Here is a 22975-nt window from a genome sequence, read left to right on the forward strand (position 1 = left end):
ACAGACATTTATACTTTGATTATACCACGAAATTTACAAATGTACAAATTTAATTAAAAATCTATACCAATAATAATAAATCCCCTAGTCTTGGTTAAAAATATACAATGGCCCTAAAAGGTATTTGAACACTTAAGCAAATCTTAAAAATGTATGGATATAATTTCTTTAGATAATTAATTTAGATTTAATCAACAATAATATTCGCTGGAAATGAGCCTGGACTATTTTTACTTGCAGTCTAATTTGATTTAGGGCTGTTTTCTTGATTACACTTCAATAATTAGACACTTCCTGGCTAACAGCAAAAACAAAACTTTATGTAAATACAAAGTGAAGAAGTTTAGTTTGATTTATGTGACACCTGTTTGAGATGGAATTTAAAGAATGGGTGCAGCATTCTAAACAGGTGTTGCTGAATCATTTTACCTTTGACCGACATCTAGTTCATACTACAGATTCTGAGACATTACTATTGACACTTCTGCTTCTGTATTGCAGCTATTATGGCGGGAATAACCGAAATTTAGTGTTTTTGGGATGTGACCTCTTCAGTTCAACTCACATACTTTTTAAAATCTTGGAGGCTTTTTGATTTCTTTTCAGAAATGTGTTGGAAGAAGTGCAAGAATTGGAGGATATGCATTCGGAAGAAGATGAATGCAGCTCAGAAGAGGAGGATAACACCATCAATATAGAAAAACAGGTACTGTATTCACATTTATGGGATATTAAGAAATATTTAAGGGTGTTTTCACAATTGGTCCTTTTCAGGGTTCTGAGCACGGTTTGGGCCCATATGTGAACACTCCAAATGATCTCAGACCCTTTTAAAGCAAACCGAACCAAGACCATCTCAGGAGGTGGCCAGAGTATGGTTCGCTCTCAGCTAATGATATTCACTAAAAACATTGTGAAATCCATTTGTAAATTCCAATTTATTTTGGTCATCAGATACCTCTGTACATTCATCATGTCTGCTTCTGCTGGCAAGATCTCTCCAAAATTATTTATTCATGACATGCACTTGTCTGTGATTTCAACCACTTCCAAACTCTGTGAGAGAGACACAACTGTGTGAACGCCTTGTTTGTATTTTTGTGTTAAGCCAGCAAGATATTTAATTATATTATTAAACCACTGCATGGAATGCTTAACATAGTGTATGTTCAATAGTAAATGGAGTAAATAATTGCTAGTTCTCATAATGCCTGATTTCACCAGTAGATTTAAAAAAGCAACAGTATGAACACAGAGAGGTCACCATTATTACTATTACTTGGATCTGAGCTTTTAAAGGGGACTCAAGTGTGAAAGCACCCTAAATGTTATGAAATCATCTAACACTTTAAAAGATACTAGTGCAAAATGCCCGTGCAAAATCAGTTTTTGTGTGTTTTTAGTAATTGTTGGTTTGGTGCCCGTGAAAGAGACTGTGAACGCATTGAATTCAGGGAGCAGGCTAGGTTACTACAGATGATGGCTGTGAATAAACTATAATATTCAGAAGTAAACAGTGTAGCTGACTGAGTGTTTATGTATACCACAACCTTCTAAGTGCTAGTGCAAAATGCCCGTGCAAAATTAGTTTTTGAGTGTGTTTTTAGTAATTGTTGGTTTGGTGTGTTTGAGTGCTCATTGTTACAATTACACAGCAAAAGTTCAGTGACATTTTTATTTGTGCATGGTAGAAAGCACACAGTGAACTCCGAGAAAACGCTATGCTTGAGGAAACAGTTTGTGAACAGGCTACTACAAATGATGCCCATGAAAGAGACTGTGAACACACTGAATAGGATATGTTTAGTTGGTGAATAGCAGGCTACTATTACACAGTAGCGATAACTTTAAGCGCACCAGAATTAAATATAATATTCAGAAACAGCATAGCTGACTTACAGATTCAGTTAACATCCACAAATGAATAAGCGCGTTGATTCAGGGAGCAGTGCAAAGTGCCCGTGCAAAATTTTTGTGAGCTGATCGCCGCTGTCAAAAAAGTTAAGGAGATATTTCTTAGTGATGGCTGATTTCAACAGTTTCAATATGATAGCATTTTGAGAAAAAAGTGTCTTGAATTTATTGCATTTTGGGGAAAAATAATAAGTTTTTTATAATAGATCTTTGAAAATCAAAATCTGGATTTGAATTTCTTATGATATTATAACCTAAGGATGCTATGTGAAAGTTTGAAACAGAAAATAGTGGTTCTCATCTTGCCATTTTCTTGGTAAAGAAAACACATTTTTACTCAAATTAATCAAAACTAGTGCAAAATGCCCGTAAAAAATCAGTTTTTGTGTGTGTTTTTAGTAATTGTTGGTTTGGTGTATTTGAGTGCTCATTGTTACAATTACACAGCAAAATTTCAGTGATATTTTTATTTGTGCATGGTAGAAAGCACACAGTGAACTCTGAGGAAACGCTATGCTTGAGCAAACAGTTTATGAATAGGCTACTACAAATGATGCCCGTGAAAGAGACTGTGAACACATTGAATAGGATATGTTTAGTTGGTGAATAGCATAGGCTACTATTACACAGTAGCGATATCGTTAAGTGCTCCAGAATGAAATAACATTCAGAAGTAAACAGCATAGCTGACTTATAGATTCAGTTTACATCCACAAATGAATAAGCGCGTCGCGATTCAGGGAGCAGTGCAAAGTGCCCGTGCAAAATCAGTTTTTGTGAGCTGATCGCCGTCAAAAAAGTTCAGGAGATATTTCTTAGTGATGTCTGATTTCAACAGTTTCAATATGATAGCATTTTGAAAAAAAAAGTGTCATGAATTTATTGCATTTTTGGGGAAAAATAATCCGTTTTTATAATAGATCTTTGAAAATCCAAATCTGGATTTGAATTTTTTTATGATATTATAACCTAAAGATGCTATGTGAAAGTTTTAAACAGAAAATAGTGGTTTTCATCTTGCCACTTTCTTGGTAAAGAAAACACATTTTTACTCAAATTAATCAAAATTGATTTATCACGTTTTGGAACCAAACTATAATATTCAGAAGTAAACAGTGTAGCTGACAGAGTGTTTGTGTCAGAATGTTTATTTTTAAACCACAACCTTTTAAAAATGATATATTTAACGATATCTTTAGCATTTCTCATCCAAACAACGTCAAACTTGGCACTGCACTTACTCGTGCCCGTAGCGAGACACCTGTCAAGTTTGAAATCCATCGGACTAACGGTTCGAGAGATATGTGGTTAACAGACACACAGACAGACAGACACACACACAGACAGACAGACGTTTCTGTAATTTATAGAGAGATAACACTTCATTGTTCCTAAAAGATAAATGTTATATATTTATACAAATATTACAGAACAGCATATATGCAAAGATAAAACGGTCAAGTGCAATTTATAAATACGTTCTATACATAGTTTGCATAATTAACTACAGCTAAATATTGAGTTTTTATGGTAATATTTACATTTTTTCTAGACTGAGGAGAAGAAGACCAATAAAACTAAACACATTGTAAATGAGATCTTGTCTTCTGAGAAAATGTAAGTCTGTTTTATCCAGTCAAACCTTTTGTTAAATTTCTGGTTACCACATGTGTCAAGTTTTGTGATATGTGGATGTTACTTACTGGAAAAGAGTTTCATCAAATTCTCCTTTTGTGTTTCAGAGAATAAAGAAAGTCACAATTTGGATCTTAATGTTTGCATAAATTAGTCCTCTTTTAATAAATGTATAATTTTTATGTTTCTCTTTATTATACTTTTTCTCTTATTATACTTTTTCACAGATTTGTTCAAGTACTAAAGCTCCTCCATGTAGTAAGTGTTTCCTATAACTTGTTGAACTGATTTAGGTGCAGTCACGTTAGGTAGAAAACATTACATAAAAGCCCTGATTTTTCACTCATTTCATGAAATGTGAGTTAATCAGTCACATGGGTTCTTTTCTAAATCTGCTTTTTTTGCTTCATCTGCTTCTTATACTTTATTATTACTTGCAGTCAGTGTTGGGAATCTGTTACTTTTACTGCATTTATCAGTGTTTTGTTGGAATTCTTTTAATTAAATGGCAATTCAGTAGCTTCAATGTGGGGAATATGGCAGTGAAGTTCAGTGGTAGTGAATAACCTATATCATGGTGTTTTTACTGTGTTAAGAAACAAAGACTTTGGCCATTATCAGTGCTTTTGTTGTTACCAATGGTAAAATGTCATTATAGTGACTCCTAAAATAATGATTTACTTTTCGATAGTTTAATCTCACTTCCCTAAACCTTGCAGGATTTTCGTGAAGCGGTACTGAAGGCCTCCTGTCAGGCGGGAAAAGCCGTGATCGATGAGCGAGTCGTGAACCAGATCTTGTGTTCTTTGCCTCAGCTGTACGAGCTAAATTGCGACCTGTTGAACGAGCTGGAAGAACGGGTTGCTCACTGGTAATGCAACTGCACCAACATCAACAGATACCAGAAAGCAGCAATCTTGCATACCTTCTTATTTATATTTAAACAATGGGAAGTCAGCCTTACAGTAGCTGTACAGTGCATTTGTAGGTTTGCCGTGATTTCATGGAAATTGTCACTGTAGAAACCGTTGAAAACCACATCATGTTTGTTATAGCTAGGCTAGTGAAATAAATCAGATAAATGGGTCAATGGCATATAACAGTGGCATATAAAAGAAAAAAAAAAAGTTTAAAAAAATTGTGTCATGTTCTTAAAAATGGGTAGGATGTCCCGTTGAGCCACCTCTCTGATCAGAGCCTTTGGAATCATCCTAACCTTCCCTCACGTTACAGTGCCCCTGCTCGTCATAGAAAATGTGTTTTCATGTCTTTGTATTTATGAATTGCAGTTTTAATGTAGTGACAAATATGAGCATCACATCATTGACCTATATACTCATTGGGTCTAATTCCTTAAAGCATTTTACCCACAAAAGGTCTGGAAACTAGATATGACTAGTAATTTTCGAGTCATTGAAATAAATGGCATTCTACATTTTTGGTAACATTTTAGTTTAGGGTCCAATTCTCACTATTAACTAGTTGCTTATTAGCATGCATATTACTAGGATATTGGCTGTTTATTAGTACTTATAAAGCACATATTAATGCCCTACTCTGCATGACCTTATGCTCATATACTACATCCCTCAATCATACCTCATACCTAAACTTAACAACTACCTTACTAACTACTATTACTATTAATAAACAGTAATTAGGAGTTTATTGAGGCAACAGTCATAGTTAGTGAGAATTAAACTAAAGTGTGACCAAATTATTGATAAAAACTAAAGGGTTTATTTAAAAATGAATATTTAAAAATGAATTTGCCTGCTCTGTCCTTTTGGGTCAACATTCTTTTGAGTCTTTTGAATTAAATAAGTTGATCTTGTTCACAAAACTGGTCTGAATGATTCGAAAAGGGCAATCTTCAAAATATCTTTTGAGTTCCATGGATGATCGAAAGTTACATGGGTTTAGACAACATGTGTAAACAGTGATGCCAGATTGTATTTTTATGTGAACTAGTCTATTTATAGAAGTTTCCTTGTTCAAACAGGAACAAGCATTGTGGTGTAGCAGATATATTTGTGAAGAAAGGACCTTATCTCAAAATGTACTCCAATTATATTTGTGAGTTCGACAAGAATGTGGCACTTCTAGAAGAGCATTGCCGGAAAAACCCAGCATTTGCCAAAGTCGTCAAAGAGTTTGAGGTAATAGAACCACTCCAACCTGTTTTTGAATCAAACCTAAATGCCTTTGTAGTGATGTGAATAGTCTCTTGTTTTTTTTTTTTTTTTATTGTTTTTTTTTTTACATTCCTAAAAACTACCCTAATGAAGAATAAATATAGTAAAATGTATTTGAAATACATTTATTTTATGCTAAGTATACTTCAAATGCAGTTACATATTTATTTACTTATGTAATATAAATACCCTGCAATTGGAATACTAAATTGGCATACTTAAAGTCTGCTAAATTAGAACAACTAATTTTGTACATAATGCACTTTAATTATCCGTAAATAATGCTGAGGTCCAACTAAAGATATACTTAAGTATATTTGATTGTGCTAAAGTGGAACTACTGCAAGTACTAACTATACTTTAGGTACACTTTAAATATTTTGCATTTAAATTATATAGTGATCATACTATCCTTAATAATAGTGATATTAAACACATTTTAGGCTAATATTGAAGAACTCTAAATAAAGTTTAATTATAATATTTATATCAGGTAAGTCTCAAGCAATATGTCAGTAAATATATAAATGGGTTTGTAGAATACTTAGTATGAAATAAATGTAGGCCTATTTTAAATACATTTTGGCATAGGTTTTTTCACTGGGGCAGACACTGACATGTTTTCTCACCGTCACGCACCTAACTCGGAAACTCTTAAGAAAACCCAAAGTTACCAAAACTCATAATTACGCGTTGTGCTGATGTTCAATGTGCATTTTAATGCGGAAATACGTTCTTTCTGACATGACTTGTAAACACCATAAATGCTGTAGACTTATCCGTCTGGCATGGCCGCTCTAACTTTAACCTAGATAAATGTTCGCTATTAGATGCAACTAAAATGCATTTAGTACAAAATTAGTTGTATTAGTCCAATTTAACAGACTTTAAGTATACCTATTTATAGTGGGCCACAAATACATTTTGTTATTCTAAAGTATATATGAATAAATTGTGCTTAAGTATACTATTTTTTCACTAGGGTACTAACAAAAATTAATCTTCTGTCTTTCTTTCTCTGTCTTACTTCTCAATGATTCAGAGCAATCCGTGCTGCGCTAACCTTGCAGTGAAACATTACATGCTTAAACCTATCCAGAGGATTCCCCAATATCAACTCCTCCTAACTGGTGAGAATTTTTACACTTTGGTTATTGTGGGTGGTTTCCAGGGTGTTGCTATGTGGTTGCTAAGGTTTTCTGAGTAGTTTCAAAGTTCAGCACATTGTGGTGCAGTTGCCAGTGTGTTGGCTTGTTGCCATGCTGTCACTAAGGTGTTTTTAGTGTGTTTTTTAGCACTTTGCAATGTGTGTTTGACTGAACTGACACTTTTGGACGAGATCTGAACTGAGCTGGACGATGACATCACTGTTTTCTGCAAAGCTGCTTTATAAATTAATTGAACTAATTTCACAATTGATGAACTTAACACAGTTATTGAACTGAACTGAAATGAACTTGGTTGCAACAATTTTTTTGGCCAGGTTGTGTTGTTCTCTGTGGTGTTTCAATTAGTAACACATTGTAGTGCAGTTTGCTAGGGTATTGTGGATGGTTGCCAGGTTGTTGCTATCCGGTTGCTAAGGTAGTCTGGATGGTATTTAGCACAACATGCAGTAAGTGTGGTTTTGGTACACGTAAGAGGTTAAGAGGTAAGAGGTTTTAGCTCATTGCAGTTGCTAGCACTGATTTGTATAACAACTGAATTGCTCATTGCGTTCTAAACTGCCATTAGGCGGTGAAGCCACCGGAAGTGTTCGAGCGGCCATCTTACAATTCCCTACCGACAGAGGGCATCATTGATTTACAGCCAAAACGTTGATCTAAAATCACCTGATTTGCAGCGTCTCAGTCTCACAGGATTAGTTTTACTATATACAGTATGCATGTAAATTAATTGTTACCTCAGATGTTTTCTGTAATGTTTATGTTTTTTTTTCGGAAAGGATAAGTCATATATTGAAATTGTTAATGTGGGTGTGTCTACTGCACACGTCTGACAAAGGTAACCGACCTAACACAAAATATATTACTTTAAATGCGTAATTATGGAGGAAATATATTAAACATGAAGGAATTGATTAGAAAAGCCTATACAATAAATATTAACACAAGCCACTGTTACTATATTTCACTATATTGTATTAATTCAAAGTTTACCATGCATCATCTTGGAAATAAAGCAGTCTGCGTTATTTGTCTGAATAAGTTATTGTAACGTGGTATGTTGTTACGGGAAGAAGGAGGCGGGAACCGGCGAACATTCAAACATTTTTAATCAAAATAAAACAAATACAAAATGAAAGTAAAAGCCAGCAGCCCCTCACGGACGACTGCTGGCAACACCAAACAGAAAACAAAACACAACATCAAATAAAATCAGGCCTGTCCTCTCTCGCTCTTCACTGTCGTCGCTCCTCCTTTATGCTTCCGCTCCTCCGTGAGAGATGCGAGACCGGTGCGTCGCGCAGGTGTCGCTCATTTGCAATCACGCCACCGGCCTCGTGCCGTCCTCCCACGGCCCTCGACCTCGTCCTGCTCGCCACATACCCCCATCGCCCCTCGCAGGCCGGGGGGTACCACCGAGGCTGCGCCTACTCCCCCCCCCCCCCCTCCCGTGGGGGGACCGATCACGGCGGCTGCGGTACCTGGGGGTATGGACAGACGAGGCGAGAGAAAAGGAGACGGAAGCATGAGGAGCGACAGAGACGAGAGAGGGGAGAGAGGAGAAACAAACAAACAAAAAAAAAATTCTTGATCCGGTTCCCGGACACACTGCCGCTCGGTCCTCAACCAGCTGAGAGTCACTCGCGGTGCCATGCGATGGCACTGGACATCCGTTGGGGGACGGCTCGACGCTCCTCCGCCTCCTGGCGGACGGCGATGGCTCCTCCTGTCGAGGGCAGCCGGCAGCGAGCCTCCCGTCCCCTGCTCCGCCCCCATCATGGCCGACGGCAACAGGCTCCGGCCCACGGCGAACGGGAGCAACTCCTCCGCTCCCTCGCGGATGGCAGCCATCCCTCCTCGACCCAGGAGGACGGCAGCGAGCTCTCCGTCCCACCAGATCTTCTTTCGATCCAGCACCATCGCCTCGGGCAGCAATCGGCGGCAGACGCTCCCTCGTGCTGCCCGACCTCCTCAGCACCGCGATACCTCCCAGCAGCGAGGGCTCTCCGACAGCGTGTCCCTCCTTCCTCCCGGGTTTCGGCACCAATGTAACGTGGTTTAGATGTTATGGGAAGAAGGAGGCGGGAACCGGCGAACATTCAAACATTTTTAATCAAAATAAAACAAATACAAAATGAAAGTAAAAGCCAGCAGCCCCTCACGGACGACTGCTGGCAACACCAAACAGAAAACAAAACACAACATCAAATAAAATCAGGCCTGTCCTCTCTCGCTCTTCACTGTCGTCGCTCCTCCTTTATGCTTCCGCTCCTCCGTGAGAGATGCGAGACCGGTGCGTCGCGCAGGTGTCGCTCATTTGCAATCACGCCACCGGCCTCGTGCCGTCCTCCCACGGCCCTCGACCTCGTCCTGCTCGCCACAGTTATGATGATGTGTTTTTTATTTCCTGAGCAACATATTTCAGACGTGTAAGGCCCGCCCAATCAGTCCAACGACAGCTTCCGGTCAGCGGGTGAAAGTTTATGCGTGTCACTGTCTTTTCAGTGTGAAAAAGTAATTTAATTCCATTTAAACTTTTATCTGGGAACTTTTATTAAAGGAGTAGTTCACTTTAAAATGAAAATTACCCCATGATTTACTCACCCTCAAGCCATCTTAGGTGTATATGACTTTCTTCTTTCAGACAAATACAATCGGAGTTATGTTAATAAACACCCTGATGCTTCCGAGCTTTATAATGGCAGTGGATTGCAATCCAATCAGTTTGAAGCTCAAAAAAGTGAATCCATCCATCATAAAAGAACTCCACATGGCTCTGGGGGGTTAATAAAAGCCTTCTGAAGCAAAGCGATGGGTTTGTGTAAGAAAAATATTCATATTTAACATGTTACAAAGTAAAATTCTAGCTTCCGGCCAAAGCTAGAACAAGTACATGTTAGTAAACCTAGTACAAGTTACTAGGGTTTTCGGTGGTAGCCAGGGTGTTTGTATGTCGTGTTCCATGGGGTTTTAGTCAAGTCAAGTCAAGTCACCTTTATTTATATAGCACTTTTTACTACAAAGATTGCATCAAAGCAGCTTCACAGTGATAACATGAAAATAATACAACAAAGTTTGTTTCTAGAAGAAAATTGCATCATCGCCCACCTCAAGTAAGGCAGATCAGTAATATTGTTGAATATTAAATGTCCCCAACTAAGCAAGCCAAAAGCCAAGGCAACAGTGGCAAGGAACCAAAACTCCATCAGGTGACAGAATGGAGAAAAAAACCTTGGGAGAACCCAGGCTCAGTCGGGGCCAGTTCTCCTCTGGCCAACAAGCGAACAGTGGATGATTATGATTCAGGCAGCATTACAGGTCAGAAGTCAGATTGGTCGTGTCGATGAGGCCTTCACAGGGCTGATGAGGCTGGCACTTCAGGGATGCGTCATTGGATGGGTCCAGGTTCAGGTCCACCATCTGATCTGGATACGGCCGGGATCCAGCTGACTTCAGTAAACAGGGTTGACTGGTTGACACTTCAGGACTGCGTTGTCATCGTGTCCAGGTGCAGGTCCTTCATCGGATCTGGATACGGCCTGGATCCGGCGGACTGCGGTAAACCTCGGATAAACAGAGAGACTAATATTAGCGTAGACGCCATCCTTCTTATGATGTAACGAGTACATCAGGATTTATATGGGAAGTGTTCCCGGTTCCGGCTGACCTAAACTATGCAGCCTAACATTGAATTATAGAAGTCTATAATGTGTTATGTGTATGCTTGGTCAAAGAAATGTGTTTTTAGTCTAAATTTGAACTGACAGAGTGTGTCTGCTTCCCGGACATTGTTAGGAAGATTGTTCCAGAGTTTTGGTAATAAATAGGAAAAGGATCTACCGCCAGCAGTCGATTTTGATATTCTAGGTATTATCAACTGGACGGAATTTTGAGATTGCAATAGACTATAATGCGTTAAGAGCTTGCTCAAGTACTGTGGAGCTAAACCATTTAGTGCTTTGTAAGTGATCGGCAATATTTTAAAATGTGTACAATGTTTAATAGGGAGCCAATGCAGTGTTGACAGAACTGGGCTAATATGGTCATACTTCCTGGTTCTACAGATACTAGACACGTGACTTTCAAATGAAAGATTGGTATCAAAGAGCACACCCAGGTTCCTAACCGACGACGAAGACTTGACAGAGCAGCCATCAAGTGTTAGACAGTATTATTTCGTGAGGAAGTTTTTTGTCCGATAATTAGAATCTCTGTTTTTTCAGAATTAAGTAGTTGGAAGTTATGCATTCCGTTAATTTTGTGAATTGGTAAGTTTCGTCAGGGTGTAAAGAAATATAGAGCTGTGTATCATCAGCATATCAGTGAAAACTAATGCCATGCTTCCTAATGATATCTCCCAAGGGTGGCATGTACAGAGAGAACAGCAACGGTCCTAATACTGAGCCTTGTGGTACGCCATACTGAACTTGTGATCGATAAGACATCTCTTAATTACTGCTACAAACTGATAACGGTCAGATAAGTATGATTTAAACCATGCTAATGCAATTCCACTAATGCCAACATAATTTTCAAGTCTATTTAAAAGAATGTTTTGGTCGATAGTGTCAAATGCAGAACTAAGATCGAGTAACACTAATAGAGAGATACAACCACGATCGGATGATAAGAGCAAAACATTTGTGACTCTAATGAGAGCAGTCTCAGTACTATGGTACGGTCTAAATCCTGACTGAAAATCCTCGCAGATACCATTTCTTTCTAAAATGGAACATAGTTGTGAAGATACTGCCTTTTCTAGTATCTTTGACAGAAAAGGTAGATTCGAGATCGGCCTATAATTTACTAATTCGATAGAATCAAGTTGTGGTTTTTTAACAAGCGGTTTAATCATAGACAGCTTAAAAGTTTTTGGTATGTATCCTAATGACAAAGATGAATTAATGATATTAAGAAGAGGATCTATGACCTCTGGAAGCATCTCTTTCAGTAGCTTAGTCGGTATAGGGTCTAACATACATGTTGTCGATTTAGATGATTTAACGAGTTTAGCAAATTCTTCCTCTTCTATAGCAATGAATTAATTGATTTTTTCCTTAGGGAGACTACAATGCACTGCCTGATGCGATACTGTAGTAGACGGTTGCAGTTATAATTGTCTCCCTGATATTATCAATCTTATAAGTGAAGAAGTTCATAAAGTCATTACTGCTGTGCTGCTTGGAAAATTCTGGGCTTGAAGCTTTATTTTTCATTAGTTTAGCCACTGTTTCAAATAAATACCTAGGGTTTTGTTTATTTTCTTCTAATAGGGTTGAAAAATAAGCAGATCTAGCAGCTTTTAAGGCCTCTCTGTATGCAATCAAGCTCTCTTTCCATGAAATGCAAAATACCTCTAGTTTAGTTTTCTTCCAGTTGCGCTCCATTTTTCTGGCTGCTCTCTTAAGGGCCCGAGTGTGCTCGTTGTACCACGGCGTTGGACTATTTTTTTTAATCTTCTTTAAGCACAACGGAGCAACTGTGTCTAAAGTGCTAGAAAAGAGAGAGTTGAAAGTTTCTGTCGCAATATCGAGTTCTTCTAAGCTATCTGGGATGCTGAGATGATGAAACTGATCAGGAAGATTATTAATAAAGCAATCTTTAGTGGCAGAAGTGATAGGTCTGACATATTTATAACATGGGCTTTGCAGGCTTGGCTAAATGTTTACACAAGGCTAGATAATGATCTGAGATGTCATCGCTCTGCTGCAGAATTTCAACGGCATCAACATTTATTCCGTGTGATAATATTAGATCTAGAGTATGATTACGACGATGAGCAGGTCCTGACACGTGCCGACTAACTCCAATAGAGTTAAGAATGTCTTTAAATGCCAATCCCAATGCATCTTTTTCGTTATCTACATACTGTATATATTAAAATCACCAACAATTAGGACTTTATCTGCAGTACTTACTCTGATAGAAAGTCAGCAAATTCTTTGATAAAGTCTGTATGGTGCCCTGGTGGCCTGTATACAGTAGCCAGCACAAATCTCAAACGTGATTTATCATTTACACTTACAGGTGCTGGTCATAAAATTAGAATATCATCAAAAAGTTGATTTATTTCAAGAATTCAACTTAACAGGTGAAACTGATATATTATATAGACTCATGACATGCAAAGTGAGATATTTCAAGCCTTTATTTGTTATAATTTTGATGATTATGGCTTACAGCTTATGAAACCCACAAAATCAAAATCCCAGAAAATTAGAATATTACATGAAATCACACAGTAATTACACAGTAATACCATGGTCATTGAACCAGGTTTTGGTTCTTTTGGCAGTGTGGGCAGGTGCAAATCCTGCTGGAAAATGAAGTCAGCATCTCCATAAAGCTTGTCTGCTGAAGGAAGCATGAAGTGCTTCCTGTTAAGTTGAATTATTGAATTCACCTGTTAAGTTGAATAGTTGAATTCACCTGTTAAGTTGAATTCTTGAAATAAATCAACTTTTTGATGATATTCTAATTTTATGACCAGCACCTGTATATTGCTACATTAAGCACCAACACTTCAAAAGAATTATATTGGAAACTAGACTTCTGAGTAATTCTAAAAATATTACTATAAATTACAGCCACACCTCCCCCTTCCCCTTTCAGACGAGGTTCATGTTTATAACAGTAATCTTGGAGGGTGGACTCATTTAAAGTAATGTAATTTTTTGGTTTTAGCCAGGTTTCTGTCAAACACAGCACATCTAGATTATAGTCTATAATCATATCATTAACAATAAAAGTGCTTTTGAAGTAAGGGATAGAATATTCAGCAACCCAATCTTTATCATTTGCTCATTTGTATTATATCTGTTTTTTATTTGTTGAACATCAATTTAATTTTTACCCTTAGATGGGTTTGGAAGTTTTTTGTATGTCCTAATTCGGGGAACAGACACAGTCTCTATATGATGATATCTAGGTGAAAGAGTCTCTATGTGATGGGATTTATCTGACCTTGGTGACGTGAGACAGCTAGCAGACGGTCGGTTTAGCCAGTCTGTCTGCTTCCTGACCTGAGCCCCAATTCATGTTTGAGCTCTAAGTCTATTTAGCACATTGCTATGCAGTTTTTAAAGTGCTCTGAGTGTTTTTTAGCCCAACGCAGTTGCCTGGATGTTGCTTATTAAAAATATACAGCATAACCAGTGTAGCGGGTAGATTCCCACCAAAAAAAAAAAAAAAAAAAAAAAAAAAAATTATATATATATATATATATATATATATACATAGGCGCCGATTTATGTTTTCCTCCGTGGGTGCTCATGGGTGCAAGCCCTTTAAAAAAAAAAAAAAAGTAGTCAAAAAATGTTTGCATTTCAGAACCTTAGGAAATGGACAGCGGCCGACACGAACACACACACCTATTTAGCCTACTTGATAATACAAAAATAAAGTAATCTTTCAAGGACAGCGCCACTTCTCACAAATACAGACAGGATTGGAGATGGAAAGTTTAACTGACACGTAACCGCGATCATCTTCGTGTGAAATTTACAAAATGTAACAGTGTTAAATTTGACAAATACTGTTCGATAGAACTGCTTGGTTTGTTACTACAGAAACAGTTATCTGCTGCGTGCTTCCTCAGCGATGAAGTTCCACATTTGTGGCTATCCAACACGAAAATGCATGCAGCAAAGCCTTTCCCAACATAGTGTTTTCTTCAGTTTTGTCGACAACTTTACCATCTCCACTAGCTATTCTTTTCTTCAACTCCTCAGACAGCATCCATCTCGATGACTGCAAGCAGATCGCGCACGTGGTTATGATGACTTTTTAAAAGTGAAAGTAGGTAGGCTATAGAGACTCCTGAGAGGGCGTGGGCACAAATAAACCGATGTGGATTTTAAATTATTTTATTTACTTGAAATACAGGCAGATGTGTTCCTAAAAATGTGCATATATGTTTACGTTTGTACGTGATAGTTTTAAACCCGTGTTTAGACCTGTGTCCGACCCGCACCCGTTTGAGCAAAATTTTTGTTGACTCACCATTGCGGTTAATTCTTCAGGAGGATATACTGACTATGGGAGCAACGCGTCTCTGCGTACAGAGCGGGGTCACTAAATAGGCGTTTTCATCCGAGAAACACTTCACATAGCACCAACTGCAATGTTTAATGGCAGTCTGGCACACGTGGGTGCTCGGTATTTTCCGTGGGTGCTCAGTATTTTCCGTGGGTGCTCGAGCCCCGGAGCACCCACGGTATCGGCGCCTATGTATATATATATATATTAATTGATTCTTAACACATGAGGTACCAATTTGAATGATTCTGAAACACTGCCCTGAGTAATTTACATTATTAGCAGAGAGAGAATATCTTTCATATGCAAGCAAAATGGACACTGACCAAAATGAATCAGAGTTTTATCAAATCAGATTCAAATTAAAATTGAAATGTAAATCAGAATTGAACCTTAGTTTGGTGAATTGTATGGCTGGGTATCAGGGCCATGCACAGACATTTTGAGGGGCAGTGGCCCAAACCAAAAAAGAGGGCACTATAAAGAGGTTGACTCTGAGGCAGTATCATCTTAATATAGAGAATGAATAACAAACCTTTTACAATCATATTGTAAATACAATTAGGCTTTAGTGCTTAATCAATATATGTTGTTATAATTACCAATTAAATAATTTAAAGTCTATCTTTCTTATCACACTCCAGCATCCTCTATTCCTTTACTGTCAGCCAGTTTAACAGTTTTACCTGTAACTGTCTGATTTGGCAGATGCGCAGTGGGCTCTCCCTCACTCTCTGAGCTGCCTCATCTTACATGGAAGTATTAGACATTTAATTTAATATTATATAGAATAAATCTATATTAACGGGTCTAAAGTCATACTGGGATAAAAGGTGCATTTGACTTTATTCTCTTTTAAACCATTAGATGGCACAAAATTCAGCTAAGCACTTTTCTTAACAACCGCTTTTGATAATGAACGTGGAAATTTGGCTGATCCTTGACTTGATCGCGGCAAATTTGATTCTGCGCTAATTTTATCTAATTTTTAAAATGAACATTTTGATGACAGTATATTTATTGAACAAAAATGAATTATATTTAATTTATCAAAATAAACCAAAAAATAGTACAAACTTTTCTAAAGTGATTGTTTTGAACTAGTATCAACATAGACATTGTTAAAAGCATATTAATTTAGTATTTGTATCAATACTGTGTGTCTTTTGTCCCGTACTGGTTTTACCCCATGTGTACCACCTTGCCACCTCATACATTTATTGACTTAGGGTGTGCCTTTAACCCCCTTGTACCCTACTATGCTAAGATACAACTCATTTAGATAATTTATAGTATATTATCTTTTTAATTATGTATACTATTAATATGGTCTTAATAAAATATTAGAAATATGATGTATGTTATAGATACATGTATCAACTAAGACAATCGATTATAATGGGAAGTATATTTTACAGGAGTTAAAGTGTGAAAAACTGTCTGCTAAATATTCTGTATGATGATTTACCCGCTGGCTTTCTGGAACTTTGAATCCATGTTTACAATGTTGAATGGGCTTTTGCCTCCCTTTGCTTTTTCTCACTTGCTTATTGCTTATTAGTGTGCTGATAACAGAAATGTTATTTATTTATTAGTGTTTTATTTATTTATTAGTGTTATTTATATTTGTCACGATCCACACGTAGAAAATAGACAGAAGATCCAAGTGCAATATGTATATTTTAATAAGGGAAATCCGTTACTCAAATCCAGTCCAGGCAGAGGTCAAAACCAGGGTGGCAATCAAACATAAATGAGAACAAAAACAACAGGCAATAACAGGACTCAGGAGTGGCGTGATACATAACAATGACTCAGTGACAAACACTGACACAACAGGATATATATACACAGACACTAACAAGGTGAGGGGGAACAGCTGAGTGCAATGATGATGGGGAACACCTGATTGCAATGATCAGTGGTAGCCAGACAGGGTGATGGGAAACGTAGTTCATGATGTGAGTGACACCGGGGAAGGAGGACATCTGTAGACACCCGGGGAACACAAACCCAACACTGTGACATAACCCCCCCTCTACGGAGCGGCTACCAGACGCTCCAAGACGACAAATACAACAAAACAAGAGTCCAGGCGGGAGGTGGAACGGTGGAGGATCAGGGGGAGGGATGGGGGGCCAGGTCCATGAAGGGAAACAGGAACAGGGGGTGACGGTCTAGCCGGCGGCCAGGGCGAAGCAGAAGACAGTCCATCGGGCGGCCAGGGCGAAGCAGAAGACAGGCCATCGGGCGGCCAGGGCGGAGACTCTCCCTCGGGCGGCCAGGGCGGAGACGACAGTCCATCGGGCGGCCAGGGTGGAGACTCCCTCTCAGGCGGCCAGGGCGGAGACTCTCCCTCGGGCGACCAGGGCGAAGACGACAGTCCATCGGGCGGCCAGGGTGGAGACTCTCCCTCGGGCGGCCAGGGCGGAGACGACAGTCCATCGGGCGGCCAGGGTGGAGACGACCCCTCGGGCGGCCAGGGCGGAGACTCCCCCTCTGGCGGCCACGGCGGAGACGGCACTGGAACTGGCACCACCGGCTCAGGCACTGGAACTGGCACCACCGGCTCAGGCACTGGAACTGGCACTACCGGCTCACGGACAGACACCACCGGCTCACGAACTGGAACAGACACCACCGGCTCAGGAACTGGAACAGACCCCACCGGCTCAGGAACTGGAACAGACACCACCGGCTCAGGAACTGGAACAGACACCACAGCTCAGGCTCAGGAACAGACACAGGCACCGGCTCAGGTTCAGGAACAGACACCACCGGCTCAGGAACAGACCCCACCGGCTCAGGTTCAGGAACAGACACCACCGGCTCAGGTTCAGGAACAGACACCACTGGCTCAGCGGCCATCTTGTCCGGAGACAGGCTCGGCAGCGGCCATCTTGTCCGAAGACACAGGCTCGACGACGGCCATCTTGTCCTGAGACACAGGCTCGGCGGTGGCCATCTTGTCCGGAGACACAGGCTCGGCGGCTACCATCTTGTCCTGAAACACAGGTTCGGCGGCGGCCATCTTGTCTGAAGACACAGGCTCGGCAGACGTGACGTGAACAGGCTCGGTGGCGGCCATCTTGTCCGAAGACACAGGCTCGGCAGACGTGAAGTAAACCGTCTCGGCGGCCATCTTGTCTGAAGACACAGGCTCGGCAGACGTGACGTGAACAGTCTCTGTAGCGGCCATCTTGTCCGAAGACACAGGTTCGGCAGACGTGCCGTGAACAATCTTGGTACTTTCTAAGATCTTAAATAGCGTATCAAAATAATCCAACAGACTTTCAGCCGCTATAGCAACAGCGGGCTGCTCGGGCACGGCCTCCGGGACGACAGCGTGCTGCACGAGAACGGCCTCTGGGATGACAGCGGGCTGCACGGCCTCCGGTTCTATGGGGAGGCTGGAGGTCTTCCTCATCCTCCGGACCACCGGACTCGAGACCACCGAACCCGGAACCACCGGAACAGGGACCACCGGAACTGGGACCACCGGAACTGGGACCACCGGAAACGGGTCCACCGGAACTGGGACCACCGGAACTGGCATGGAGGAAGTCTTACTTCTCCGTTTCGGGACCACCAGAACAGGGACCACCAGAACAGGGACCACCGAACTCGGGACCACTGGGCTAAACCCTGGCTCAGATCTGGAACCGCTGGACAGTTCGGGCACGGGGCTGAAAAAAGACCGAAGCGGAGAGTGGTGTTGGGGTCCATATCCACCACCTCCTCCCCTGCGGCCTCCACGGGTCCCACGAAAAATGACTAGACGGGTTCCCTTAAACAAATCTCTCCTCTCCCGCTCGGTGGCTGGGGAAGAGAAGTTTGAATACATACTGCTGGATCTTTGTGGTGACTGAGTCCTTCTGTCACGATCCACACGTAGAAAATAGACAGAAGATCCAAGTGCAATATGTATATTTTAATAAGGGAAATCCGTTACTCAAATCCAGTCCAGGCAGAGGTCAAAACCAGGGTGGCAATCAAACATAAATGAGAACAAAAACAACAGGCAATAACAGGACTCAGGAGTGGTGTGATACATAACAAGGACTCAGTGACAAACACTGACACAACAGGATATATATACACAGACACTAACAAGGTGAGGGGGAACAGCTGAGTGCAATGATGATGGGGAACACCTGAGTGCAATGATCAGTGGTAGCCAGACAGGGTGATGGGAAACGTAGTTCATGATGTGAGTGACACCGGGGAAGGACGACATCTGTGGACACCCGGGGAACACAAACCCAACACTGTGACAATATTAGATCAGATCAGGTACAATAATTTTAGTAGACAAGAATTCTAATTATCTTCCAAGAACGTGGATATTTTGCACAAGTTGTTAGCACTATTAGAAGACCAGGACATTACCGACAGAAATAGAAAAACAAACTACCAAATTACTAATTTCGTGGATCAACCACTGTCTGTAATGTGGACTGTATAGGGCATGGGGCAGTGGCTCTAGCCCCCCTGTGCACGGCCCTGCTGGGTATAAATGCAGATTTCCTGAGGAAGATCAAGAGTAACAGTGATGCTTGACTTAGAAAACGCCATAAACAAGGACATTTTCAGATGGCCAGTTGTAACATCCAAATATCTAAACACAAGGACCTGCTTTCAGAACATTTTTGTGTGGTATGTCGGATATGTTGGCGTTAATGCTTTTATTTTACTACAGCAAACACATAATCAGATTTACAAAGCAGAAATCTGATTTGTGCGCCACAGGCCACAAGTTTTGTGTTGTGTAAGCAGTAGAGGCTTAATGATACAAAAATGTAAAACATGTATTTATTAATGCTAATGCACTGATTACATAAGTAACTAAGGATTATTGTAGATTATTAGAATTACATTACAGTCAACTTCTATTGGTTTGAAACTAAAGGCAGCATCATGGAGGCAGCATTTGCAACACGTGATTATGTTTGCCGAGTAAAAGTTTGGATTAAGTTTCTTATTAAAAATGAGCTAGTGAAATGGCAACCTCTTATTGTTTACTATTTTTTTTTTTTAAATAAAAATGTATGCATTTCAAATATTTTTTAATGACTTGACATATATTTGTAATATATTATATATTTTTTTATAATATTTTTAAATATGTATTTTTTCCTCAGATTATTTGAAAAATCTAGATGAAGAATCCCCAGACTACAGAGATGCAGAAGGTGAGAATAAAAGCTCTCGAAATCTTCCATTAGTAGGCACACCTTTAAATCATCTAAATGCATACAGAACAACTAAATCTGATCAGAATCTTCTAGTATATGGAAAAAAATTATATCTTTATAAATCTTTACAGCTGCCCTAGTGATAGTAAAGGAGGTGGCTAATCATGCCAATGAATTCGTAAGACAAGAGGTAATTCAGAATCAATTTTTTACTTTCTAAAAGAACTATAACTTTTCTTGGTAAATCTTGAGAAAAGCTAATTTTTGTTTTCAAACAGGATAACTCCCAGAAGCTCTATGAGGTTCAGTGCCGCTTAATTGGGAATCATGTGATTGTCCAACCAGGAAGGGTAGGTTAACAGCAACAGTTCACTCTTGTTGAACTATTTGCAACAGTAAATGCTTTTGAAATATATCAATCTATGTTTCTTTAGGTTTTGTTAAAGGAAGGGATCTTGATGAAGCTCTCCAGGAAAGTGATGCAGCCTCGAATGTTCTTCTTAGTAAGTGATAGTTGTCACAATTCTCATTCAATTTTATTAAAAATGACATGAAACAATATTCACAATGCAACTGTATGTAAGACATATTTCCAAGTGAAACACTCAATTTAGTGTGCAGGGCTTCATTTTACCATAGGACTTAAGTTGTTCATAGATGTTAGGGTATGATAGTATTAGTGAACAATAGAATATATAGAATACAGAAAAGAAAATCGAATCAAAGGCAGAACTTGTGGTGTTTTTTTAATGTTGATTTTATGTGAACTTTTGCGCAGGTACTTTTTTTCAATATCTTTAACATTAAAAAACCTTTGTTACTTTTTCTTGCTCTATAAAAATGTATTTCTATTGTATTTGAACAGACAAATGATAGTCTTCTTTATACCACGCCAGTAGCATCGGGCAATTTCAGACTGAACAACGTACTGTCATTGGCTGGGATGAAGGTGAGATCTTTATTCTAAATTTATCATATTAAAATGAAATATAGTTTTATTTTAAATTAAATAATTAAACAATTGTCATCAATAATTTTAGTAAAAAGTGCAATATTTATATAAATTTCATATTGTCTTTTTTTCTGTTATTATCTGTATTTTCCTCAGGTTAGTAAACCTAGTCAAGAGGGGTATCAAAATGAGCTGAACATTGAGAGTGTTGAACGATCTTTCATTTTATCTGCCAGGTGAGAATCTTTAAAAAGTTTTAAATCATGTGGGTCGATGATGTGACGCTCATTTTTTTGTCCTATCCATTCATTTACTCTTTGAAAAAAATACAAAGTCATTATTTATTCACCCTTATGTTGTACCAAACCTACATGTACACTAAATAAATTTTAAAGAATGTTCTTTTGTCAGTGACAACATTGTATGGACAAGGGAAAGTCATTTTTCAAAATATCCTCTGTGTTCCACAGAAGCAAGAAAGTTATACAGGTTTATACTACTGTTGTAAAGTTTTTCTTTCTTCAAAGCAGAGACCAGGAGACAGTCGGGATCGCGTTCAACAGAAGTTATTCTTTATTGAGAACTCCACTGTACGCGGCTGTAGAAACTTCCAACATGATCTAACTCTAATACAGTATGCATTGTAGTTATATACATTCCAAGGGGGAGGGATTACATAGAGGTGGAGACTCTGAACAAAGCATGCAAATGAAGTAGGAACACACCCTACTCTGAGTCCAATTGAATCAGCATAACTATTCACATGCTGATACTGGCCAGGAGCTCCAATTCCAAGAGCCATCCCAGAGCCGTTAAAGACAAAAGGTGAAAGTCAATCAACCTAACGATTCAACGTCTGGACTGTGGCTCTTGCTCCAAGGGCCATTAAAGACAATAGGTTAGCGTCTCCGTGATCTGACTCATTTAACTTACAAAGGAAAAACAGGTCAGGCAGGAATATCTTGCTGTAAACTCAATAATCACTTTCTCAGTTTATATACTATCTAAATTAAAACCTCAAATGCTAAAATCAGTATTCTTCACCGTGATGTTATGTAAGGAAGCATATCTGAAAACATATTCTTAAATTTTAACCCTTCAGTCCCCTCTTTGAGAGTTCTTAAAATAACTCTCACAAAATACAAATTTAAACACTTAAACGTTTAATTCTTGTAACTTGAAAAAGTTACAGGCACGTATAACTTATTCTGTGTTGTGTCCTTGATTTACATGCGTGTCATAGTTCTTCTCAAAACCATAACTGTTGACACATACGACGCAGGGTGTAAAATGTCGTATAAACTACATGATTACACAGAAAACCATGTAGCATAAGAGTGGAAGTCTTGAAAGTCCATGGCGCCTGAATAGCTGTGAAGTCTGTTTCCTGTAGAGTCCATTTGTCACGTAGAGTCGCTCTGATGACTCGTCCCTCATGAGGTTTGTTCATGGAAATCTGAGGTGACGTTTTATACCAGGATGCTGCTTGTGAAGACATCATGGCATACACACATACCTGTAACACAATAAAACAAAGAAACGGCAGACCAGCAGTATTCATGCATGGACTTCATTCTTCCATAAGTCGCACATGTTCTGTGTTGATTTTCTGTACTTGCATGTTGACACAGAAACGAACATGCAATTAGGGTCCGTGATTTCTCTGCGTTGTGTTTTTTTTTTTTTTTTTTTTTTTTTTATTCTCGTGAACAAGTTTCTGAACCATGAAGAATTATCTTCAGTCATCTGGTGTGTAATTTTGTTGAAAGATCAAGATTGCTTGTTGGTTAACTTGACATTAACCCGGTGCAGCACTCATGCAATGGTGCAGGCTTGTAGTCTTGATCATGTCGATGGATGACTGAAGGTTTCGTATGTCTC

General features: G+C 39.3%; 1 protein-coding gene across 2 annotated transcripts in view; it reads left to right on the forward strand.

The window, feature by feature from the left end:
* The window catches only part of LOC307151600 (FYVE, RhoGEF and PH domain-containing protein 6-like), a 66816-nt gene that overhangs the window by 27722 nt on the left and 16119 nt on the right, over positions 1-22975 (forward strand). For both annotated transcript variants that reach the window (XM_079859698.1, XM_079859697.1), the window contains exons 3-14: positions 607-706; positions 3467-3531; positions 3777-3807; positions 4269-4420; positions 5552-5708; positions 6787-6874; positions 20089-20139; positions 20274-20332; positions 20421-20492; positions 20577-20645; positions 21008-21091; positions 21251-21330. In XM_079859698.1, the coding sequence (XP_079715824.1) occupies positions 607-706; positions 3467-3531; positions 3777-3807; positions 4269-4420; positions 5552-5708; positions 6787-6874; positions 20089-20139; positions 20274-20332; positions 20421-20492; positions 20577-20645; positions 21008-21091; positions 21251-21330 (1008 nt within the window). The remainder of the gene's footprint in view (positions 1-606; positions 707-3466; positions 3532-3776; positions 3808-4268; positions 4421-5551; positions 5709-6786; positions 6875-20088; positions 20140-20273; positions 20333-20420; positions 20493-20576; positions 20646-21007; positions 21092-21250; positions 21331-22975) is intronic.

Source organism: Squalius cephalus (genome assembly GCF_949319135.1).
Source record: "Squalius cephalus genome assembly, chromosome: 23".
NCBI lineage: Eukaryota > Metazoa > Chordata > Actinopteri > Cypriniformes > Leuciscidae > Squalius > Squalius cephalus.